Source organism: Saccoglossus kowalevskii, chromosome 22, assembly GCF_978046115.1.
Source record: "Saccoglossus kowalevskii chromosome 22, keSacKowa6.1, whole genome shotgun sequence".
Lineage (NCBI taxonomy): Eukaryota > Metazoa > Hemichordata > Enteropneusta > Harrimaniidae > Saccoglossus > Saccoglossus kowalevskii.
The window spans coordinates 19717607-19742277 of NC_140662.1; the positions used below are offsets into that span (position 1 = coordinate 19717607).

At 33.0% G+C, this 24671-nt stretch overlaps 1 protein-coding gene across 8 annotated transcripts in view; it reads right to left on the reverse strand.

Annotated features, from left to right (window-relative positions):
- Positions 1–24671, reverse strand: part of LOC100367546 (uncharacterized) — a 119779-nt gene that overhangs the window by 6044 nt on the left and 89064 nt on the right. For 7 of the 8 annotated variants that reach the window (XM_085495907.1, XM_085495909.1, XM_006824074.3 and 4 more), the window contains 16 exons: positions 12581–12751; positions 12029–12173; positions 10949–11159; positions 9673–10170; positions 7847–8005; positions 7422–7558; positions 7148–7304; positions 6414–6559; positions 5507–5713; positions 5314–5418; positions 5046–5151; positions 4663–4701; positions 2099–2266; positions 1628–1785; positions 1054–1159; positions 201–423 (listed from right to left, as the gene is read on the reverse strand). In XM_085495907.1, coding sequence (XP_085352033.1) covers positions 201–423; positions 1054–1159; positions 1628–1785; positions 2099–2266; positions 4663–4701; positions 5046–5151; positions 5314–5418; positions 5507–5713; positions 6414–6559; positions 7148–7304; positions 7422–7558; positions 7847–8005; positions 9673–10170; positions 10949–11159; positions 12029–12173; positions 12581–12751 — 2736 coding nt within the window. The remainder of the gene's footprint in view (positions 1–200; positions 424–1053; positions 1160–1627; positions 1786–2098; positions 2267–4662; positions 4702–5045; positions 5152–5313; positions 5419–5506; positions 5714–6413; positions 6560–7147; positions 7305–7421; positions 7559–7846; positions 8006–9672; positions 10171–10948; positions 11160–12028; positions 12174–12580; positions 12752–24671) is intronic. The other variant, XM_085495908.1, reaches the window with a different exon arrangement.

Sequence of the window (24671 nt, forward strand, 5' to 3'; positions counted from 1 at the left end):
ACATGCATTACAAAGTATACTGGAAATTGTGTTCACAACAATCCATCAGACTTTTGATGATGACCCATATCCCCATGGAAACAGACCTATTGATGTTGCTGTCAACCATTTTTTCTTAAGGGCAACATTAAGGAACATAGTACCTTGAGAACTTTTTCTTTCAAAAGAAAATTTGTGAAATATTCAAAAGTATGTCTCACCTTTCTTTGAGTTGATTGGCTGTGGCCTTCGCTACTTTGCGGATCGCAGAAGAGGCTTTGGAACCAAACCAAAGAATAATTTCAGCTTTGTTTCTCTTGAGGTGTTCTAGATTTAACAGAATAAATGCTGTTCTAGATCTAAGGTATTGCACAGTACACGGTACTTCTACGAGGAATCCTTCGCTTGGGTCCTCTGAACGAACGCAGTAAAGTCTGTAGGCCCCTGCAACCAAGTGATAAAAATGATTCATAAATAAGTAGTGTAAATGCATTAATTATTCACTGGGTTTTAATTTTGCTATTTTCGCTGATAAGTAAAATCCGCTATTAAAATTAAATCTACGTGTATGTAAATTACCGTAACAATAAAACTTATCGTTTCCTTGACAATATTGTGAAATTAAAACACAGTGAATATGCTCATAACATCGAAATGAACGAGATAGATTGCCAGACTCAAAAATGCAACACGGCTGTATTACACTAATGCTGAACCCTAATCAGTTCTTCCACTAATGAAAATTTTGCAATTCGTGCGACTTCTTCAATTCACTCAAAATCTTTATCACATACCACACACCCGGTACTAATACAAGATGGCCGCCACTGACATTGACTATGTTATTGCATCAACATTTACAGAACAATTCACTAGTCAATTATACTGGAAGGATTGCAGAAAAAATAAGGTGCTAAATATAAGATAAAGCATACAAGTACAAAACATAAAATCACATGATGTAGCTAAAAAACAAGCAAAGAACAGAATCCTCAGTTGACTGTACACACACACTGAGTTATGAACAATAGTCTACTAGATAACAAAGTTCTCTATTGGTCATTGACTAGTTACCTTGCGTATTGGTGTCCTCTTCTTCTCTCTTGCCAATATGGATGACCATCGCACCTTGGAATAACTGAAGGAAAGCTGGAGACTCTTTTCCTTGCACGACACGAATCTAAAAGAAATCATGATTAGGATGTCAGCCTGATTTTGTAAATCCTCTCTACTCCATACGAATCTGTGTGTCTTTTACCCCCATCAATCTGTTACCAAGGTTAGTCATGGAGGGTACAAACCCACCTGTGGGAACTTTTTATTCCCATCACCTTGTCACCATGGTTATCCTCACCTGTGGGAACTTTTTATTCCCATCACCCTGTCACCATGGTTATCCTCACCTGTGGGAACTTTTTATTCCCATCACCCTGTCACCATGGTTATCCTCACCTGTGGGAACTTTTTATTCCCATCACCCTGTCACCATGGTTATCCTCACCTGTGGGAACCTTTTATTCCCATCACCCGGTCACCATGGTTATCCTCACCTGTGGGAACCTTTTATTCCCATCACCCTGTCACCATGGTTATCCTCACCTATGGGAACCTTTTATCCCCATCACCCTGTCACCATGGTTATCCTCACCTGTGGTCCTCTTTCTTCATCTAACTCTACAGTCATCAGTGCTGAAGCTCCTTTTTCATTAATAGTACTCTTTAATCCCTGCCAAAAGAAGTAAGCACATTTTTCTTTGCCATGACCTTTTGCTCTCTTTGATAGATTCCCCTTTAGGTCTTTCATGTCTGAAAAAATAAAATCATAGCAAGACTCTTGTTAAAATAATACATACATTGCATCTGTTCGCTCCTGGAAATTATGAAGATTGACACGAGAAATAACTTACAACTAATAGATAATTTTGCATTTAACTGCGAGATCTTGTGAGTTGCATGAAAGATACATGCCGAATGTCTGCCGTAAAAATCAAACGATTTAATTTTTAACTACGACGCTATGACCTTTGTCTGTCCTGTTTTTACATTTGATTTCACGCATAACTTTTGATCTCGCAGTGAACGAAATATAACAATTTGATTAATATTATACATTACTTACCAGCAGCTTCAACCCTAAACTGCCATCGTACTACGTATGTGTCACCTTCATGGAATTGACCAAAAGATTCCTTCGGTACTATACTGTGTTCATATTCTAAAACATGCCATGTTACAACAGACAGTGTCGTAATCACCGTACCACGCCTTTCAACTTTGTCGTAGTAACCTGAAAAACATATAATTTGGTAAAGTTTTTTCAAAAAAAGTGCTAATCAAGGGGAAGAACAACTGACTTTTAAAAGATACATGTAAAATTATATAGAAAATAAATAAACATAAATGCTAATCAAGGGGAAGAACAACTGACTTTTAAAAGATACATGTAAAATTATATAGAAAATAAATAAACATAAATGTAGGAAAATGAGGACATGTTACCAGATAAATGTTTGACAGATATTAAATCAAAATCTCGGAAGTAGTGGAGCAGTAAGTTGACAAGCTTGTTGTGAATTGGCTGACAGCTTTAGATCTGAACAAGTCATCGATAATGACATATCCACGTTGACATTTTTTCTAAGAGATCTCCTATATGCGTGACACCAGACATTCCAAAGAAAAGGTTTGATTATGAAAAGATCAATTTGATGCAATTGCTGAAGACTGGTGTATTTTGAAGAATACACTAGTAGAGTGGTGTTACAGTTAATGCTGATGGCCGATGCAAGACATCATGACTTTATTATGTATTAGGACTGCCACTCGTATAACAGACAACACAAACTGGAGCCAGTTTATTAGTGAATAAGAACAGTTGATGGTGCCAGTGGATTGTTGTGCGCTCTACCAGTGTCAATCTCAGCAAGTTTGAAATCCAACTGTTTAGCAAACACACAAACTGTCAGTCAATTCACAAGCTACAAACTTGATACACAAATACTTCCCAGACTTGCCGTAAAAACAATTGCCGCTGCAATTCTATTCAGATTCACCAATATGTTGATGGGGGCATTGATCTTAAACACTCATTATCGTAACAATAAATCAATTTGCCATATTTTATCACAACTTGATTTGAAATATTTATAAAATAATAAAGAAAGAAAAAAGACAGTTACAGCGACTCACTGAAGATATGGAGAGGAAATAATAGTAAAATAATAATACATTTGGAAATCTGAAACAAAAATTAAACTATGGATTTATGGTAATCATGAATAGACAATATTCAGTGAGACATTTAATGTGCATATTTCACAACTTTGTTGATGTATTTCTACTACTTCTGACACTTTGAATATCATTTTGGTGCAGATTTTGCAAATTTTAATGTCTTTAGATTGATAATTTTAACTTTTAATTTTGGACATAACCATTTGATAAGTGTTGATCACAATTGTGCAGTTTTGTTGATTAAAACTATTTGAAATTTAGTTACAAAACTTTATAAACTGTAGATATCACCTTGGAGTGAGTGAACAAGGACTAAACTAAGGTAGTGTGACTGCTCATCTGGCGGTAAGTTCATACATATATGCAAAATAACGCAAGTGAATGTAAAGGTTGTACAACCAATCAATGAGCTGTATTCAATGACCTTAACATAGGTCACAAGCAGTGCCATCATTGGCAGTATTTTAAGATACAAGGTAATCTTTCGGTTTTTAAACTATGAAATGAAAATATTTCATTTCCACTCTAGGGTGTTTGAAAGAAACATATTTGAAGAAGATTTGAAGAGAAATCACTCATGGAAAATGTTTCATCAATATTATTGTAGTCAAAATGAAATACTAAGTTGCATACGTTTTTCTATTTATGGGTTTTCGTGTCAGCAATTTGTCTCTATATTTATTCCAGTTAACAGGCATGCAGTGCCTGTAGTCAAAGCTACACAATTACAGGAATTTATTTTTGATAAAAATACAGATATCATGCCTCTAAATCTTGTATTTCACTCTAAAGTGAATGTGTTTATCCTGTACTCTAAACACGCATTCATTCTCTGTTGGTGACCATCACATGATTACCCATAATCCATAGCGAGTAGGAAGGAAGACAGAAACATGCAGGCAAACAGGAAAGACTACTACTACCTATGAGAAACAGAAATTAGAATCTTTCTCACAAAATATACCTATCTTATAATTTTGGAATATTTTTATTGATACTGTCTCAACCTCAATTGTCAATATATGCAAATGAGTAAACATGCTTAAAATAGAATAACTAATTTGCATAAACTGGTAGTCATCCTTATTTAAATATATGCAAATTAGTGATTAGCATTATTCATTTAACGATTGACAGCCATTTTTATTTCACAAATATGAGATACTCAGTTTAAATGGTAAGCATAAATTCACAACGATCTTTGGTGAATATATGCAAATCTATTTCATTTTAACGAGCCTGTTTCAAGTAATACTGTTATGCAAATATATGCAAATGAGCAATCATTTCTCATAATTGTTATCCAATCATAGTCTAGAAAAATAAATTAAAATAAACTCTTCTGCTAATAAGAATATTTCAGTGAGAAAGAATCTTTTTTTAAATTAAAAACAAAAAGTACAGAAATAGAATAGACATCAAAGTTTTGATTGTATTTTCAATTTTCACCTTCTATTTGTTTATCCTTTCTCTCATTACAGTCCAAACCTAGAGACAGGCAGCCATTCCATGCAGAAAAAAACATGTTAGTAATCATTATCATGTCTAATCAAATCTAAATCATTTTCATGCACCTAGATATATACATGTAACAGCTGGGTCAAGGTTAGGTCAAACATGTGCTACACTAGTTATTAATAAACATAGATTCCATGGAACACTCACTGGGACATGGGTCACACAGGGATGCTAATGCATGTTAGTTAGATAGGAAATATGAACGAAATATATCTGGAAAAAATGGTTATTTTACTCATAGCACTGGATTTGATTCTGTAAATCTGTGAAATATATTGGAATGAGCCATTACATTGACAAGGGGAGAGGCTTACCGGTTCCTCTTCCAACATTAACACCTTCTAAGACCAGGTAGGGTTTCTCTTTGTTTGGAGTCGCCATCATTTTTGCATCGTATGGTTTCAATTCCATAACTTCACCCTAGAATCAAGCATCAGAGTGAGCTGTACAGACGGATAGTTATGTGCAAGACAGGCAGTGAAAAAAAGAGACGATTATATCGTGCCAAGCTTAAAAAACAATCGCTACCTCTAAACCTATACACAGATATTGGTACTTTATATCTGGAGAAAAAAAAGATACCTTTTGTTCTTCAGTTTCTGGCCCTTTAACTTTAATTATCCGGGAATCATCTGGCCAATCTTGAAATTTACTCCGGAATAAGACGGTCTCCACTCTTTCATTCACCTTGTGAAGAGAAATAACAAATTAGGTGTAAAAAAATCCATGGACAAGACTCAAAAATTGTACACACCGCCCTCTATAGATTACTTACCTTAGCAAAAAGAGCCCATGGTGGTCGTTGACCTTTCTTTGGTTTGTTATGATCCATAGGATAGAAGGGATTATATTCACAATCTGAATAATCAAATCCGGTATCCCATAATTGCTTAGCTAATCTGACACCCATCTTGCGTGCTGGTAACGATGACTGTCTTCCTTGCCATATGTACAACTCACTCCCAAAATCAAACACTAATACCTGCAAGAAAAAAACAAAAACAAAGACTTATCCAATGATATAAATATATCATAACTAATTTAAATAACTGGTCTTCAACATTAAAGCAAAGTAATTTTAAATTATTTTTCACTAAAGGGATAAAATTTGTGGAAATAAAATCAGCAAATACACCTTTTTTCCTATATTTTACATTCAACTCATCAGAAATCAGCGAAAATTAATCCAAGCTGAAATAATGTATATATATTTATAGTATTTTAGGTGGTCATTTATAACTAACTTAGGTTAACTAACTTTATCACTGAATATATTCGCTGGATTTTATTTTCACTGAATCATTCCTTCAGCGAAAACAGCGAAAATTAATTCCAAGTGAAAATACAGTATTTTACAGTATCTTAGGTGGCCATTGGTAACTAAATTACTAGTTGGTCTTTAACACCAAACCATCTTAGGTGGCTATTGATAACTAACTTAGGTGGCCTTTATCACTGAACTATCTCAGGTGGTCATTGATAACTAACTTAGATGGTCATTAACACTAAACAATTTTAGGTGGTCATTAATAACCATCTTAGGTGGTCATAATATCTTGATGAGGTGGTATTTGAAACATTGCTAATTGAGATGGTCTCAAAACAATATAGATTGTCTTTAAAAACAAAATACAAAATTAAGCTCACAAAATAATTGTGCTTTTAAAGTAACCTGAGCTTACCTGAGTGGAATCTAACATTGCTACTTTAGGGGAAACCCCCCAGTATTCTTCTATTGGTACTAGGGAGTCATCTGTCACAGTGTACATCATATTGGCTTCCGTCAAAAACACCTCGTAATCCTCATCTTCCTCTGGGGGTCCAGCATCTGATATTTTAAATAGAAAAGAAAGAAATTTAATAACAAAATAATAGCAAATTGAGCTGTTACATACTCATACTGGTGATACTGTCATCAGAACTTCACATGTACATAGGGAGGTCTCGCACAACAATGAATGTTTACATATTGTTAACGACCAGTTTTACATGTAAGAGACGTGCTGAAAACCAGTTGCACATTCATAGGCAAGCTAGTCAATTGTCCAATATTACATAGCATGCATGGCCATTGTTTAGATTTGTTTGTGACAATAAAATACTGTTATAACTGTGAGCCCTGGTCTGATCATTGTTTTGAACTGTGTGTAGTGTGTGCAATGCAGGTGAAGACTAACCAGAAAACAGCAGAACAATAATAAATCTTTAGAAATACACACATGTGAAGTGCTGACAGTATTTATTTGAAAGGCAGTCATTGCACTCGCCATGACTGCCAGCCTTCAACACAATTTCAGTGTTATACCGGTAATAATAAACGAAGGCCAATCCCCTAGTTTGGGATGGGACTAAAATGAGCAATTAATGATTCAAAAAAGAGCACAATGAAATATGATTAATTAGGGCTAATTCTTGCCTCCATATTTATCTCTGCCTCCAATGGTTTCAAAGAAGTTCCTCCAAGCTCTGTACTGTCCCATAAACTCTCCTTTCTCTTCGTCTATCATTGTAATAGCACCTGCTTTACATCCAAGATCTTTCTTAGCTTGGATCGTCTGAGCAACTTCACCTGCCTGAAATTTGTAGATAGTGAAATGTAAATACAAGCAAGATGGTGGTTGAGACATTCAATAGATCTTCTCGTACTTGTTTTATATGTCTTTGTCTAGTATACTCTTAATTTTTCTTACCTTCGCTTTCTCGATCACATTAGCATATTCTCCTTGCCATAGATACAGCGCCTTTGGTGTAACTAACACAAAACAGTCGCCTTTGTTTAGTGATGCTGGGACTGGTTCAACTAGTCTCACTTGCACTGAACGCCGACCTGAAAACCATACAACGAAGTGTTAATATTCCCAAAATTGCAGGCGATCACACATGTTTCGACAGATCTATCGATATTTGTAATAGAAAGCTTTTGTTGTTTTGGTTACCTGGTAATAAATATATGCTCACTGATATCGCTTTGAGTAATGAGTGAACCACGCTTTTGATTGGTTCAAACCCTAGTATGTTATTAAATCAATATGGAATACTAACATTATATGCACCATTTATTTTTGTATTTGAATTATATTCTTCAAGATATTGAGGATTGCATTATCATACACACCTTTGATTTGTAAAAGCATAACGTCCTTATATGGTAATAACAGAGCTGATTGGTCAGCAGCTAGAACATCTGATGTCTTTCTAAGAGCTACATTGCTGAAATCTTCCGTACTTGCAAGGCCAGCGAGAGCACTGGAAGCAAATGTTGATTCTTTCTCAACTGAAATAGTCATACAGAAAGTACCGGGTATGTTAATTTATGGTGACGCATAATGGAAGAAAACCATTTCATATCAGTGTGTTCCACAGACTGTTAAGGAGATATTTACTGTAGTCCTTCTTTAATAGTTGGACAATCAAATTTTTGCTAATACATTCAACTATATAACAAGCAGCTTCTCGGCTGAGATAGCTCCGCTGTTAGCAATGCACATTTCAATTAAAGAACTGAAGATACCATTAGAAATGAACAATATGTATATTAATAAAGCAATCAGACTTGTGGTTTTCAAAAAGAAATCAACTAATATCACTTTTTACCAAAAATGACAAAAATATTCATCAAAATTAGAGAATTAAAGGTATCATCACGAAATGAACAAATCTTAGAGAGGTCTGTCCAAGGTACATATACACCAAGTATCAAAGCAATAAGTATTAAAGTTTTCAAAAAGAAGTCGAGAATTATCTCCATTAGCATTCTACAACCATATTCTGTAAAACATGAACAAGCAGCCTATCGGCTGAGATAGCTCCGCTGTTCGCAATGCACATTTCAATTAAAGAACAGAAGACATCATTAGAAAATGAACAATATGAATAGTATCAAAGCAATCGGACTTACAGTTTTTAACAAGAAGTCGAAAATATCACTTTTTACCAAAAATTACAAAAATATTCACCAAAATAAATAGAGAATTGAAGATATCATCACAAAACAAACAAATCTGAGAGAGGTCCACATGTAGTACCTATATATGTAATATCAAAGCAATCGGACTTACAGTTTTCAACAAGAAGTCGAAAATATAACTTTTTACCAAAAATGACAAAAATATTCACCAAAATTAGAGAACTGAAGATATCATCACAAAATGAACAAATCTGAGAAAGGTCTACATGTAGTATCTATATATGTAATATCAAAGCAATTGAACTTTTGGTTTTTAACAAGAATTCGAAAATATCACTTTTTACCAAAAATTACAAAAATATTCACCAAAATTAGAGAATTAAAGATATCATTACAAAATGAACAAATCTGAGAGAGGTCCACATGTAGTACCTATATATGTAATATCAAAGCAATTGCGGTTTTTAACAAGAAGTCGAAAATATCACTTTTTACCAAAAATGACAAAAATATTCACCAAAATTAGAGAATTGAAGATATCAACATGAAATGAACAAACCTAAGAGAGGTCTACCCAAGGTACATATACACCAAGTATCAAAGCATTCAGGCTTGTAGTTTTCAAGAAGAAGTCGAAAAAGTAAAACATTGACACGGACGACAAACGACGGACAATCACTCATATGATAAGCTCCGCTCGACAAAGTCGACAGCGGAGCTAATAAAACCTAAGACTCGGTGTCTCCAAAATAAGAATCTCGATGACAAGTTCAATGCTACAAAATGTTTACAGGTTCGATCTCTATCTCTATCTCTTGATATTCGTGGAACTGGATTGTGGTAACATGTACTTTACATGTATTTGAAATTAGAATGACAACTAAAATGGACTGTAGAAATGCATTTTTGATAAAAATGGTGGAAAGCAACAAGATGCATAGCAACAATGTAGTGATGTACATGTTTATATGTAGCAAAGGCAGAATCACGAGATGACGTTGTAGTTCGGATTTAGTATGTCGTTAATTACTTACTCTGCTCCTTCTTTGTTCGTTTGAATTCACGCTCAGCATGACCTGCCCTAATCTCAGTATATTCCGATTTCACGTCGGGTCTTGCTTTTAATGTTTTCAATGGATTACTCGAAGCCTTAGCACGCCTCTGTGGCATTGCAGACCGTTTTTGTACTCCAAGTGGTGTGAGCATTGGCTTGGCAGCACCAGCCAATAAATCAAAGTCTGACACATCAACCTCATGAATTGTCTCACTTTTTGTCGTTAGTTTTGAAAAACTTTTCTCCACAGTCACCGATGAACTTTTGAAAAATTCTGTGAAATCCTCATTGTCTGGTTGATGTATTTCCACGGCAGTCGGCTGAGGTTCTAATTCCGACTCTGATGTGAAATCAGACGATGTAGTGGAGCTGCTACTCCCATATATTTTAGATTCAATCTCCTCCTTTGATTTGCTGGCAGCGAGTGGAGACTGCTTCTGCCCCTCTTTTGGTTTACCCTCCAGCATTCCTTCAGGTACTATTAAAAAAACAAAATCATCAAAATTAATAAAATTATCATAGATCATTAAACACGAAAGTTGCATGTGATTAATACAAGTTCATGCACACACCAATAAAATAAACAATAGATTACATAACATTAAATCAGAAAAAGAATGATATATGAACCCCAAAATATACAACTAAAAAGTGATGTCAGGTGTTTTTATATAATAATATTTCCAGCCAAAATTTTAGTGACATTTTTCAATATTTCTTGTTGTTGATAATTTGGGCGTAAACAGACATAGGTAGTTTCCAACTGGCTTCAGAAATTGATCAACATTTTATAAAGAATATGGTTTTATGAGATTTTTGGAGGCAAAATTTCGCTGAAGTCACTGACATCCTGTGTTGCTGGATTCCAGAAAATTGTTTACTACTAGGAAATTTTTCTATTTTCACCGACTTGTTTTGTCCAACATTAAAGTGGTTTGTGGGAGGTAGAATTGTTAACATTGCTGTACAGATTATTTATGCCTGGACTGTTTATTGTGAACTTTTATCTTATGTGTAAATTTTCTTTTACTTCAATAACATTAATTAATAAATCTACAAAAAATGCAGTACATTAACTTAATAACCAGAATATTCAGTTTAATAATTTCCAATTTCACAAGTGCAGACAAAACAAAACTTATTTATGAGACTACTTTGAAAACACATTTTTTATAAATCATACGAATTGAACAAATACTTGTGTTCAATTTGAGGTGAAAAAAAAAATCTACACATAAAATTATTGAATCACTTACATTTGAAAGATCCTGATAACGGCCGTGCTTTCCTTGGTCGCCGCGCCCGAGCAGGAGTTACTTCCTTACCAGCTTTTAACAGCTTGCCAGCGACCGTATGTTTATGGGCATCGTGCGTCTCTACTCGGTCTTTCCACGTATGTTCACATTCTTGTAACTGTTGTAAACGTTCAGCAACACTCTGAGGTCGTCCTCCATTTGACAGGTTGGACTGCAAGTCAAGGTATTCAGACATGTAAAGAAATTATGGCAGCTCATGCAACCTGAGTCATAGCGCCCTCACACAAAGATTCAGAAGTTTACTTCATTCGTGGGGGGCGCTATGATTACAACATGAACTTGTGCTTTATTAGAGCCAGAACTGCAAACCATAACTTGGATTGAAAATGACATGCGTAATTTTGTTTATAAAATCATAAAAAAGCTAATAAAGTAATTTCAATAATTTTATTTCATTAGCAAAAAAAAGATCGAAATAAAGTATTGTCCAGGACATTGTAATGTTAAAGAAAGTGGATTGAAAAAACAATGAATCCATGGTGTATTTTAGAACAAAAGTTATAACCACACTGCACTGGACTTTTTAATGGCATTGGCATTTTGTTTAATATTTTAATCTACTTTCTATTCCCTCAATACCACATTTCTATAGCGACCACAATATTTAGGTCACAATATCTCTTATTTCACCAATTAAACTGGCGTTACAAAAGGCATTAAAACTTCCTGTACTTAATACTCCATTAGTAAGTTAAGAGAACGATCAAATCTGAGGTGATTGTGTTTGGCATGATTTCAAGACCAGAGAGCTATGGCACAAAAAACAAAAGTTCAAAGCACCCGCTCTATAAGTAACCTTTTAAAAGCCGAATTTTAACAACTGTCCAGCACTTAATTGGTTTTATATTAACTGCTTTAACCTACATTGAATTACTTCACACACAAAACTTGTTTTCACTGTCATACATAAAAGTGTTCCACTTGTAAGATACCAAATTGTCAGCCACACCCAAAAATAAAATGGTAGAATGGTAGTTACACATGTACATCAAATTATTATTAAAATCATCGTCTTCTTACCTTATCTCGTAGTTTCACTTCGTCCATGTTGTTTATTGTGCCATTTTCGCCTACTGATTCCTTGGAATTCGTCGTTGGAGAGTCATCGTACTTTTCGATTCGTTTTTTCCAATTATCATCACCATTCTTTTTCAATGCAGCAAGTCTAAAATAGTGAGATATACTCCATGATCGACTACACTTATCCTTTTCAGCACCAGACTTTATCGTTCAAAATTTCCTGCACTTTTTTCCCTATATTCTTCAATATTTCTGGAAATAAATCTCAATTTTGGAGCCAACAGACAAAATTTGAATCAATTTTCAGTTTTTACTCAAAAAAATTTGGCCATTTTAGCCTCAATCTTCTGAAGGAAAGTGCAGACTGTAAACAGGACTATTTTGTGAATTTGTTATGAACTGGTGGTGAAAAGGTTAATACGAAAGTTTACTCTTGTTTCATTAGCCAAGTATGTCATTTTGTTTTATCTCTTTCGTTGTGCCGAATTTTCCATGAATGCGATTGGTTGAATAGCATCACATGATAGGGAAGTATGGAATTGTTTTCTATACCTGTCTGCTATTGATGATGACTTCGGCATCCCTTCCGTTGGCATCTGCACAGCCTCTATTTCCTTCACTGTGATTGGTTGAGTTTTGTGTCGTTCCGGATCCAGAGAATATTTATGTAAATGTCTCTTCTTGGTTGCACTTTCCGGACTTTCAATTGGCTGTGTTTTGAACCTGAAATTAATGCAGAATTAAAAAATTAAATAAAACATAACGCCTGCATAAATGGGGGTGTTGATCGTCTCACAAAAGACAAATGTTTATGAATTCTGTGTTTTAGATACAGTAGCTGCCAGGTGATATGGAGAATATACAGAAATCTGTCTGAACTGAACACACTGAGCAATTATTCACAAAGAGGAAAGCTCAGTTGCTAGATTAATTGCATGAAGAAATGTTCGCAGCTGGAAAGGCTTTCAGGTCATGTTTTTTTGTCAAAATCAAGATATCAGTCTCGCAAATTTAGAGCACAGTGTTCCGTGCTGTATTGGTGACTGATATCTGCAGACTGATTGTAATTGTCATTGTCACATGCAGACATCACTGATCTAATCAAAGCGATGACATCAGATGATATTGACATACTTAACATCTGAAATATGCAGACATTGACTTTGATACAGTATTTACACAATGTCACAACAGCAGACAGTTTGTAAATATTTATTTACAAACAAAAAATCAAATTCTTTGACAAAAATTTTATTTTAGAAATCTCCAAATTTTTATGAGAAGTATGTATGTTGGCAATATTTTAAATTATTTTAAATTATACTTGATACACAAATATTGATACATAAATTATTTTGACTAAATGTCCAAACTTTTTCATTTCATAAATAATGAATGACATTTGGTTCAAAATTAACAAAGACATACATGTAGCAAAATGTTGCACAAAAATGGGGACAGGAGATAAATCAGTCAAGGGTTTGATGAACAACTGTGATTTGTCATTTTGTGTAAGAATGTCTCTCTCAGAGTGATTTAGCTGTTATTGCCGTTTGTTTCAATTTTAAAACAAGACAGTATTTACGATACTCTATATAACAATTCTTCATACAATTATCGTCCTCATCTAAACCAATAATGAATATGCTAATAATTACAAATCACTATCTTTGGTATTATTTAAAAAAGTCCCTAATGATTTTTTTAATTAAAAATAAATTTAATGTTTGTTCTAAAATTAATATAAATTTTAAAAACAATTAAAAATAAAAAGGTAAATTAAAAAACAGAATTGAAATCAAACACTTCAAACAAAGAATCTAAGAAACAGTATTAGTATTACTTCTTCTGATAAAACAAACAATTGAATGAAATTAAATCGAATGAAACGCGTTATGTATCAAAGCACACTTTGAAATTTCTTGGCAAAATTTTATCAAATCTGGTTGAATGAGAAGTACATTAGCTAAAGTGCGGACAATACTGAATTATCGACATCTTAAAATACTAGTAAGTAAGACTATTAAATAACATGCTCGCTAAAAGACATGTTTGTTGTCCTACCTTCGTGTCTGCATGGCGTTAAATATATGGAATGAGGCTGTACTTGGGGAACACAAAGGTGTTTTTTAGACTGAAGAAAAAAGTTCTTCTGTTTTTAATAATTCTAATTATTAACCTCAGTTTAGTTAATTATTATTATTAGTACAGCTGCGTTCTTTACACTATTCACTTTCAATACTTACTTCCTTTAAAAATTACATCAATAAATTAATTTGATTTCTCATATTATGAAAACTATATTTTTATTTTTGAAAAATTATCACTTGTTCAAATATTTTTTGAATAATAATTCAAGATCTAATTATTTTAATAAAATTTTACACTCATTTTCATAAATCTTTAAAAATGCCTGGCTCTTCAAGTAGTCATCAATTCAACTTGTCAAATCAAGAAAAGGTAGAATTATGTTTTATTACTGAGCCATTATTGAAATTAATGGTTGTGCAATTTGATATCATTTAAATTTGTAATCCACTTCTACCATGCTATAAGATTAGACATTAACGTGAAAGTACACACACATCTAACATACTACTCATAGAATAGATACGATGAATAAACATCATACTGCAATTATTTTTACTACCTATATTATTGAAATATCAAAAACTATAAATTATACATGAAAATTTCTTTGCATATACCGCTACAACTACACAAATTATAAAAGCCGTGTGTTTTTGATTACCACAGTTACAGTTGGCTTCAAAATTAAGGTTCATTTCCAGACAAAAAACTGGAGTAGCAATTATACAAAGTCGCTCTGATTCTCAGGTAGGTTTTTCTTATTATTAAATTGAATATAATGATGATCAAGGGACATGTATATATTTTCAGGTCTCATTTTAAATTGAGTTGATAAATGATCTGATTGAACTTGATAATTAAACATTCTATCATGAAATGGTACGTATAGGTCCCACGCAACCTATACAACACACGTGTCACTGTGTTTACATGAAAGACACACAGACAGCTGAAATGAGTGGAAAAAATGGCGTCAGCAGGCAATGCCATTCAGCTTTAATAAAGCTAGAACAGGATCAAATTATTATTGTAGTGGGGTCGATCATAGTTCAAGGTTTCTGAGAAGACAATATAGCAGAACACAACTGCATGTCATGTGGTTTTTTTATGAAAAATACATGTATGCAAAAAACAAACAAACAAACCAACCCCAAACAAGTAACAAACAAACAAACCAACCCAAAACAAGTAACAGAATGTAGAAAATACACGTATAGTTCTCAAGACAGCATCACATAACAGCTGAGATTTTCCTCAGCACTACGGTGCAAAACGTTTTTACAATTTTCAATAAATTCATAATTTTAGCAGATTTTGAGTATTTGATGTTAAATGCGACAATAGGGTCATTCTGACTTGTACTAAAGGAGCAGTCACTACTAAATAGAACAAATGTGGTCTACTTAAAGGAAGAAACAATAAAACAAGTATGGTATACTACTCGACAACATAACATAATAAATCAATAAATTCAAATAATCAACAGGAAGTTTATACATTTGTTGCCATGGTGACCAACAACATGACAGCAGGAAACTAAAAAGTGATTTAACTTTGTAATTAGTATACAAACAACTAAAACTGACAACTGTTACATCCTCGTCCTTTGTGTGACATCCTCGTGTTAGTAGAAATAAATGAACCCATTATGTACGTATTTAGCATTATAAGATAAAACATATTCCAAAAACAAATTTTAAAAAAATTCTAACAACATTTTAAAATCTTTATACGCATACAAGGGCAGTAAATTAACATGCCATATTTACTGTACTTCTGTAAATTATGTTCATATTATTATTATCTAGTAACGGAAACAATAGAATTCGCTGTTTCGTAAAAAGTCAAATCAGCACTCATTTCGAAAGATAATTATTCTAATTTAAATTTAAATTTAAATTTAACATAGCTGCAGTTCATAAGTTTCCCGATGCGTAGGTGAGGTCTGACACGAAATAAGTGAGGTTGGCGGTTGTTGTCCCCTGTGACCCTATGACCCAGATACTTGTTCTCGCCTACACAGTAAATGTAATTTTTGTTTTTTGTATACCCCAGGTGGAGATGTGCTTCTAATAGTGTAAATATGGTAACTTCATCAGTACATGATCAGTTAAGTAAGCCCAAATGAACTTTAGACTTGTAGTCATCAACAACCGATAGGATCTTATAAACAAAGTACCAAATGAATGTAAGAAGGAAGCGACAGCAAGCAAGGCACTGCCTGATATATCATAGAGGCAGACTGATTTACATAACAAAAACAATCCCACCCTATGGTTTATGAAAAATAGTTTGTACAAATACCATTGATTTTTTTAAAAAATTTCTGTGTATAGTGATCACCTGTGTATCGCGACCAGCCAAGGGACTTCATTTAAATGGTTTTTATAGACGAGTGGGTTTTATAAGGAGGTTGAATTATCTTTTAAGAGATTATTAAATCATAACATTTGACTTGATATTTGTTTGGAAAATATTGAGATGGTACTGTTGAAACAAAAACACATTTATTTTGACTTTAGTGAATTGAAAGAAAATAGACGGAATGCTAATTATTGTTTTTGTCTCTAAACAAAGACAAATCGGCAAAAACATTGCTGAAAGGGTGGTCACATATGTCAAGCACGTTTATACACAGCTTGCTCATACATTATACCTTGGGACAGTCTGAAGGTTTGATTATAAAAAAAAAAAAAACATCTTTGTAATGTACAACAAGAAAATAATGACATCCCTTTCATTCGACATTGCATTATGACAAAATTAAAAATAAAAAAAGTTAAGATTATGGACTATTTTAAGATTAAGATGTTAGTAAAAAAATTTATAACATATATTAGATTAGTAACACCTAATATAGCTTCATAGCAAATATCATACAACCCTAGGCGCTATGCTGACAACCTTGCAGGCATTCATATGAACAACACCCCCTAAAATATCAGTACCAGTATAAACAACCGATCAGAAATTTCAATGAACTCAAAGTTACCTGTTGTATGCTCCTGATCAAGTGTAGCACTGACATAAGGATCTCAGTCTACATTAATTAATCCATGCTACATGACTTATTGCGGTTAAAAACATTATTACTCAGAATATTAAACACCCAATTATACGTCATTTGACAATGACTATGTGTCTATTTCCTGATCGCATTGTATTTACGTAGGCTATTTATAACGACCTGGCTTTATGTTGACTTTAAGAGTCACATGATTTCATATTTGTGTGTCAACAGTGATTTTAAATGGTTCCAATTAGGGTCAAAGGTTAAAGGTTAAAGCCTAACTCAGAAAATTCTGTTCACAATAATTTCAAGATTATTAAAATATTATCAATCATAGAATTTCATTTCAGGATTCATAAAAGTCAAAAAATTAATAATTAAATATTGAAATTAAAAGGATCATGTAGGATATTATTGTCACCAGTATTACAGTAAAAGAATCCACATTCAGTACTTACGAGAGAATCAAATGTTCTTGTTACCGGAAGTCTCAAAAATAGTGTTACACATGTATTGTGGGAATGGTTTATAATGAAGGAAGGAAGGAAGCTTTGCTGGGATTGCTATTATGTTGCTCAATCTTTAAATCATTAGAAAACCACACATGTCCACAGACAGCCTGGGAAAATCAATAATGCTTTGTGGTATGTAACGCATTCAGTGATTGGTGTAAAAGTACAAGACAGTATAGCTATGGCAATGCTACACCAATCAGAATGAGTCTTATTAAATGTAAACCTTATTCCAAGTTCCACAGGATGCTGGTCATCACCACAATTAAGCCAGAGGATACGTTTTGATATATTTGCATTTTTAAAATGAATACCGAGTTTTTAAATTTTATTTTAAAATAATTATCAATTTTAAACTTTTTTTTTATCAGCAAAAGATACCAAAGTAAATGAAACAGGCACCTTGTTAACAATGGTTGGTTGATAAAACAAGCTTTTCAATCAAAGAGCAGAAAATAATGAGGAATAAAACATGTGGAAAACAATAACAGAAAGGAGATTAAAACATTATATGATTAACCTAATTTTGAATTAAAGATTTAAATCAAAAAACATCTGACGATATTTCTGGCAGAGAATCTACTTAGACGAACTGATTCATTAATCAAACAACACAATCCATTTTTGGTCTGAACAACTATTATGAAATGCCGGGGTTTGCCAGGAAAACCCTCCAGTAATAAGCAAATGATAAATTACCATGAAGTGGTGGAGGATGTTTGCATCATAGAACAGCCTTCCTGATTTCCTGGGATTCTACGAGTGTACGTGTTCCCTCAGGATGTGTAACTCATGACACATGATTTAACACCACAAGGAGTGTAGTCTAATTATCTTGATGAAATATTATAATTTTAATAAATAAATCCCTGCTGTATCACAAAATATTCATTTGCAGTGAATGCATTGAGTTTATACAGACAACTGCTGATTGAATTTTATTTATTATTATTATTTTTAATTTCAGTACGGAAATTAATCAGGATATTGAGAACACTTATCATTATAGCAGGCAAATAGATATGTAGATGATGTTAATTGAAATGAGATAAAGGCAGAAAAAGAAGTATAATTAGCTTCTCTGAATACACAGATGATAAAGCAGGGTTAGGAATCTACACATGATAAAAAATATAAATTATATCAGTATTATCAATGCTTTCATAGGAAGACAAGATTATTATTTTCAGACCAAATCATTTTTTATTTATTCAATAATTAATGATCTAATTAATTAGTCTTATCAGGTGACAGAATATGTATGCAGAGCTGGGAGCCCAAGGTCGTAGACGAATAGCAGTAACTCTGTGGATGTTTGCGAAGACACAGCACTGCAGTGTGAACTGAGGACAGTGATAAAGTAAACAGAACTGACAGATTTTATCATTCTCACCTGATACGATGACATTATACCAAAGATAATACCTCAATAGGAAGTCTGGGATAAATGTAATCTAATTTCTACTGTGGAAAGTTGGCTAATTATAGAAGATTCAAGTACCGTAGTAATTCCATACAAAGCATACAATGATGTAATGTTGTACCAGTCCTACATGCAAGGTATTATTTATTGCTATTCAAATCTTACACAGCTATGACATGAGCACCTCGACACTACAATCAAAACAAACACGTATTTGATTCTATTTGCACTTCGACAAATGGTACGGTATAGCAAATGAGTTTTACAGGAAAAAAATTTCCTGAATAACATTTTGTGCAATTATTTTTACTGATTTGAGATAAATTAACTTACAGTTCAAATTAGTGACTAATTGTACCATACAGTTCACTGGTAGATGGGTTATGAAATGGTGACGTATCTAGTTTAATGATATACAAGGAATCAATTCGAAGACAGGAAGTAGCCAATTACCTGTCTACTTGTCAGAACATAATTCAACACAGTGTATTAGATATAAATCCAGATCAAAGCTAGCCCTGGGACAGGCAGGAGTGGCGAACCCTTTTTGTTGCCCTGCATGCCAGGAATGAGTGAGTGAGTGTTTAATATCTATGACATACTAGTATTATTAATTTGTATAACATTGTATCTATTGACAATACTGGTGATGTACTCAAAAAGTTTCAAACTCTCTTCTCTTGTAAAGTATTTCAATGATTCAAAAATTTCAAGTTCAAGTGAGACCAATATTCACGAGTCAGGGAAATCACAAAATCTTGCTACAGGAAGTCACAACAGTTTTTATAATATGTTCCCACAAATACACCAAAAATTATCAAATCTGGAAAATTTCCACAATAAATATACTGGTAAACATGAGAAGTGAAAAACTTAAAGCTACAACCCAGAATATGCATGATTTATTAGGAGCGTCACAAAGTTTAATATAATAGATAATTAGTTGAATTCATAGGGTACTCAAAACAGCAGTCTTAATTGTTCTAACGATTGTTAAAAACTACTTAATTTGGTATTATTAAATCATTAGTGCCACAACACAATGTGTTTACAGAATTTTAACGAGATTTGCATTTCTTTTCAAATTCTGTATTTTCTCTATATAAAGTACATTTCCAATATTGGTACATGTGATCTGAACTCATAATGATCAGCTAATGTTTAAGTTATTTTAGTAGACCGGTCACTGGAATAGGGGTCAACACATAAGACTCATGATCAGTAGACCCAAGCTCAAATCCTACCTTACGCTGAACATCAAAAAGGGTTGACCCTACCCTGGGTGAGTGTGCCACAGACTCAATGGGAAGGCCTACTCCACTGGCCGAGATTCATTCACTAACGAATGCGATTTGGGGGAACCTTGGTTAAGGTCCGCAGGTGCTTGTGTTCGACCAAGCTTATTTTATTAAGCACAAATGCTTCAGTTGCCATCAATTTTTTTTCAACAAAATGTAAATGCAATGTTCAACAAATTTTATGTATTTATTTTATTATTATTTTGAACCCAATGGACAACCTTCGCCTGCTTTTTTAGAAAAAAAAAATACAGGTTTATTTTGTGACTGTGAGAAAAGTTGGTTTAATTTTGAATGTAATTGTTGCTGTAAATTAGAATTAAAGTCGTACATGCCATGTGACAATCTAGCAAGATTGTAGACAACAAGGCGTTGTGACGAGCAATACCCATGGATGAAGAACATTATATAATAAATCTGAGCTTTAAGTAAAGCTGGCATGGGAGAAATAAGACAACAATACAGAGGTAATGATGTGTGGTTGAATGATGTATCAACAGAATACCTTAATGACACTTCATAGCGAGAAATAGTACTACACATTATATAGTTAAGGAATACTATTAGAATAAGGAGACGTTTCACAAAACGGTTGAAAAGGTCATGTAAGATTAACGATGCAATATTACTTGGGCGTTTAATTTTTGTTTTGAAGTCTGTTTGACTATATCAGTTGGTTGTTCAGCTATTATGTGTAGTTACTATGGCAACTACCTTAAAAAATGGTCGCTTGTTTAAACAATTATTCACAACTATTCGACTAACGCCTATTGTACCCCATGCAACAATAGGCAATCTTACATAATATAGCTAGCTCAGTTAATTATTTACAAATATCTTAAGATTTTATAGCACTTATAAGAGCCATGCTGCCCAGAATTGTTTGTGTTCACTCAATAAAATTAATGTTATCTTATTGCTTATATGCAACATAGAAAAGACTTAATGAAAGTCAGTGTTTTCAAATTTCCGATGTCAGATTTCATCTGTTTCCCGGCCCTCAGACAACTCAGAATTCAGTGTGTTGTGAAATACTTTATTTTAGCTGGAATTAATTTTCGCTGAAAAGGCATTTTGTATGGAATTTATTTTCACTGATTTTTGATGAGTTGAATGTGAAATATAGGGAAAAAAGTATATTTGCTGGATTTTATTTTCACGGAATCATCCTTTCAGCGAAAATAGCGAAAATAAATTCCAAGCGAAAATAAAGTATTCTACAGTATAACCAAATAATATTTAACTTCCTATCATGCAAAGCATCATGGGTAAACATTCCTAATTACCTCTGGCATAATCCAATAATTAAACATGTCCATAAAAACAATTTTACTTTTCTATAATAACATTATTGTTCTTAAAATAATAACATACTGTCCTTGTTACTAAGATTCAATTGAAGTTTTCAACTGACATTAAGAATGTACAGTAAACCGTTGACTTTTCACCAAATACACCAATAATATAGATTCATAGAACAATACATACAATATGTTGCAACACAACATTCTAACATTCACCTTATTATTGATAAGTGTTTCAAAAAAATATTGTTTATCATTGGCAACACTAGCATTTGGTTGTCAAGGTGTTATACAAAAATCAATAAATGTCTTAAAACTATGACCTCCGAAATGCATACATTATTTTTCAATGCGATAAAATGCATTTGAACATTAAATTAAATTGCATAATTACTAGGCATTTTAGAATAGAATAGAATAGAATAGAATAGAATAGAATAGAATAGAATAGAATAGAATAGAATAGAATAGATTAGAATAGAATAGGCAATACTCATAATTTTTTGTGGTTTAAATTGTTGAAAAAATCTTTTCAAAGTAATTTTTTTTAACTGAATATTAAAAGTACAAATAATCATTGAAACACCTTGTAAAGTGAGTAATTTAATTTGTGTCATGAAATTTCTTTTGTTGTAATTGTTTTCAAAGTAACAACATCTCAATACATTGTCCACACTAAACTATGTTAAAATATCCAAATTGTCATTGTGCTAATTTCACTGCAAGATTTAGGGCACAGAGATTTGTTTCTCAGTGATCATCAACCCCAGGTTTGATTTGAAAGGCAAACACAATTAATGTTGACTAGATAAAATAAAGTCTGTCATAGAAACCCATTAATGACACTTTATAGTTTAGATAAACTGAAATATCATGAAAATAATTGGTATTCTATTCAGGTTTGGATTGTACTTATGGAGAAATCTCTTGCTTCATCTACTCAGACTGTGTGCAAATGAAGAAGTGGCAAGAAAACAAAGATGGCGGCACAGTGTGTACAAGTAAAAGGAGTCAAAATTCATTAATATTATTTGAAAATTTTGCAATCACACACTGTTTAATACCAATAACGAACAAACAAATAAATCAACCATATTACTGTTAGTTTTGCGGACACATTTTACTGTTGGCAAGATGTCATTTGACATCTGACACCGTATTATTACGTGCACATTGTATGCTACATTGTTTTTATGCACCACCCACACAATAGGGTATTATTTAGTCCCCTGATTACATGAATCCAGTGTTACAAACAGTAAATATCATATCAGCTGTTATTTGAGTAAAGATACAAATATCCATGGCTAGCTTCATAGCAGTTGTTTACTGATATATTTAGATGCTACCCACAGATAAACTGAACTACCTGTACACTATATTTAATAAATTGTTCCCCAAAATGCAATAATGGATGAAAACTAAAAATAATAAAATAAATTATCAAACACCATTTTAAACAGAGTTTAGTTGAACAGTTTAGAGATAATTTATTACACACAGCATGTACTAATGCCAATTGGCAACTTAGTAATTTACAATGTATGTATAAATAAATTATTTCATGCCAATGCACTTTTATTATATTCTAAATTTTGCAATATTAGAATGAACATTGTATCTATGTGTAACCTGTGAAATATACATTGTATCTATGTGTAGTATGTGAAATACACATTGTATCTATGTGTAGCATGTGAAATATACATTGTATCTATGTGTAGCATGTGAAATATACATTGCATCCATGTGTAGCATGTGAAATACACATTGTATCTATGTGTAGCATGTGAAATATACATTGTATCTATGTGTAGCATGTGAAATATACATTGTATCCATGTGTAGCATATGAAATATACATTGTATCCATGTGTAGCATATGAAATATACATTGTATCCATGTGTAGCACATAAAATGCACAATGTATTTAGGCATCCAAACCTGGGTTCATTTAAATACTTTCTTCATATATGCCCCAAGAACTATTATACATTTAAATGGATAAAAACAACAATGACACAACAAGCCTTTCATACACTATGTATAGGAAGTATTTATCACACTACTGAAGGCTTCAATGACAGCATGTACCTTCAGCGGCAGCTGTGCTATGAGAGCTGTGTCAGCTGACAGCGATAACAGTATTGTTACGTGAAATCTCTGGAAATGGTTCATAATTACTAAAATTTTATCACATTACAATTTGATAATTTCATTAAATATGACAATGTGAGAAGATAGCTGTTTATATACATACTCATATTCCACACAAACCCTGGACAATCCACCAATTTCCCATTCAGCATATTTCAAAGCAGTCATCATCTTGGCAGCAGTCGTTACAGTGTGACTAATGCTGATAATTATTGATTACATTGTAGCCAGGTTAGGAACCACTAGTAACAGTATTTGGATACAGTGTCCACAGATCACAGACATGTTTTGAGTGTAGTTCTTTATGTTAGCCATTTTATTTACATGCAAATTAATCTCAAAAAAGGGCATTTCTATTAGGGCTTTATTCACATGGCACACACTGCACAGTATAATTTAATTAGCATATCATGAATTATTCATGAACAAAATATATTATTCATGAGGAAGTTGTTATGGTGCTGTTGGGTATGAAAAGAAAGGTAAGGTCACACAGGTCATTGACATTTGACCTCTCATGACAGAATTGAATGAATAACAAGACAGTCAACACTCACTCACTTAAGTCTGACAATTTGACCAACTGAGAATAAAATAAGAATTCACACACCTGTTCACACAAACATTATCTCTTTTTACGTCAAATTTTCCATGATAAGACTCAGCATTATAAATGTTACCACCCAATGATTCTATACTCGCACAATAGCTGAGGGAGAAGATAACTAATTTTTTGTAAAATTTCACTATTTACAAATGTTAAAACTAAGATATATCAAAATATAATCCACTTAAGCCTGATCAATTGTGAAACCAAATTTATATAAGAAAAAATATTGATAAACCC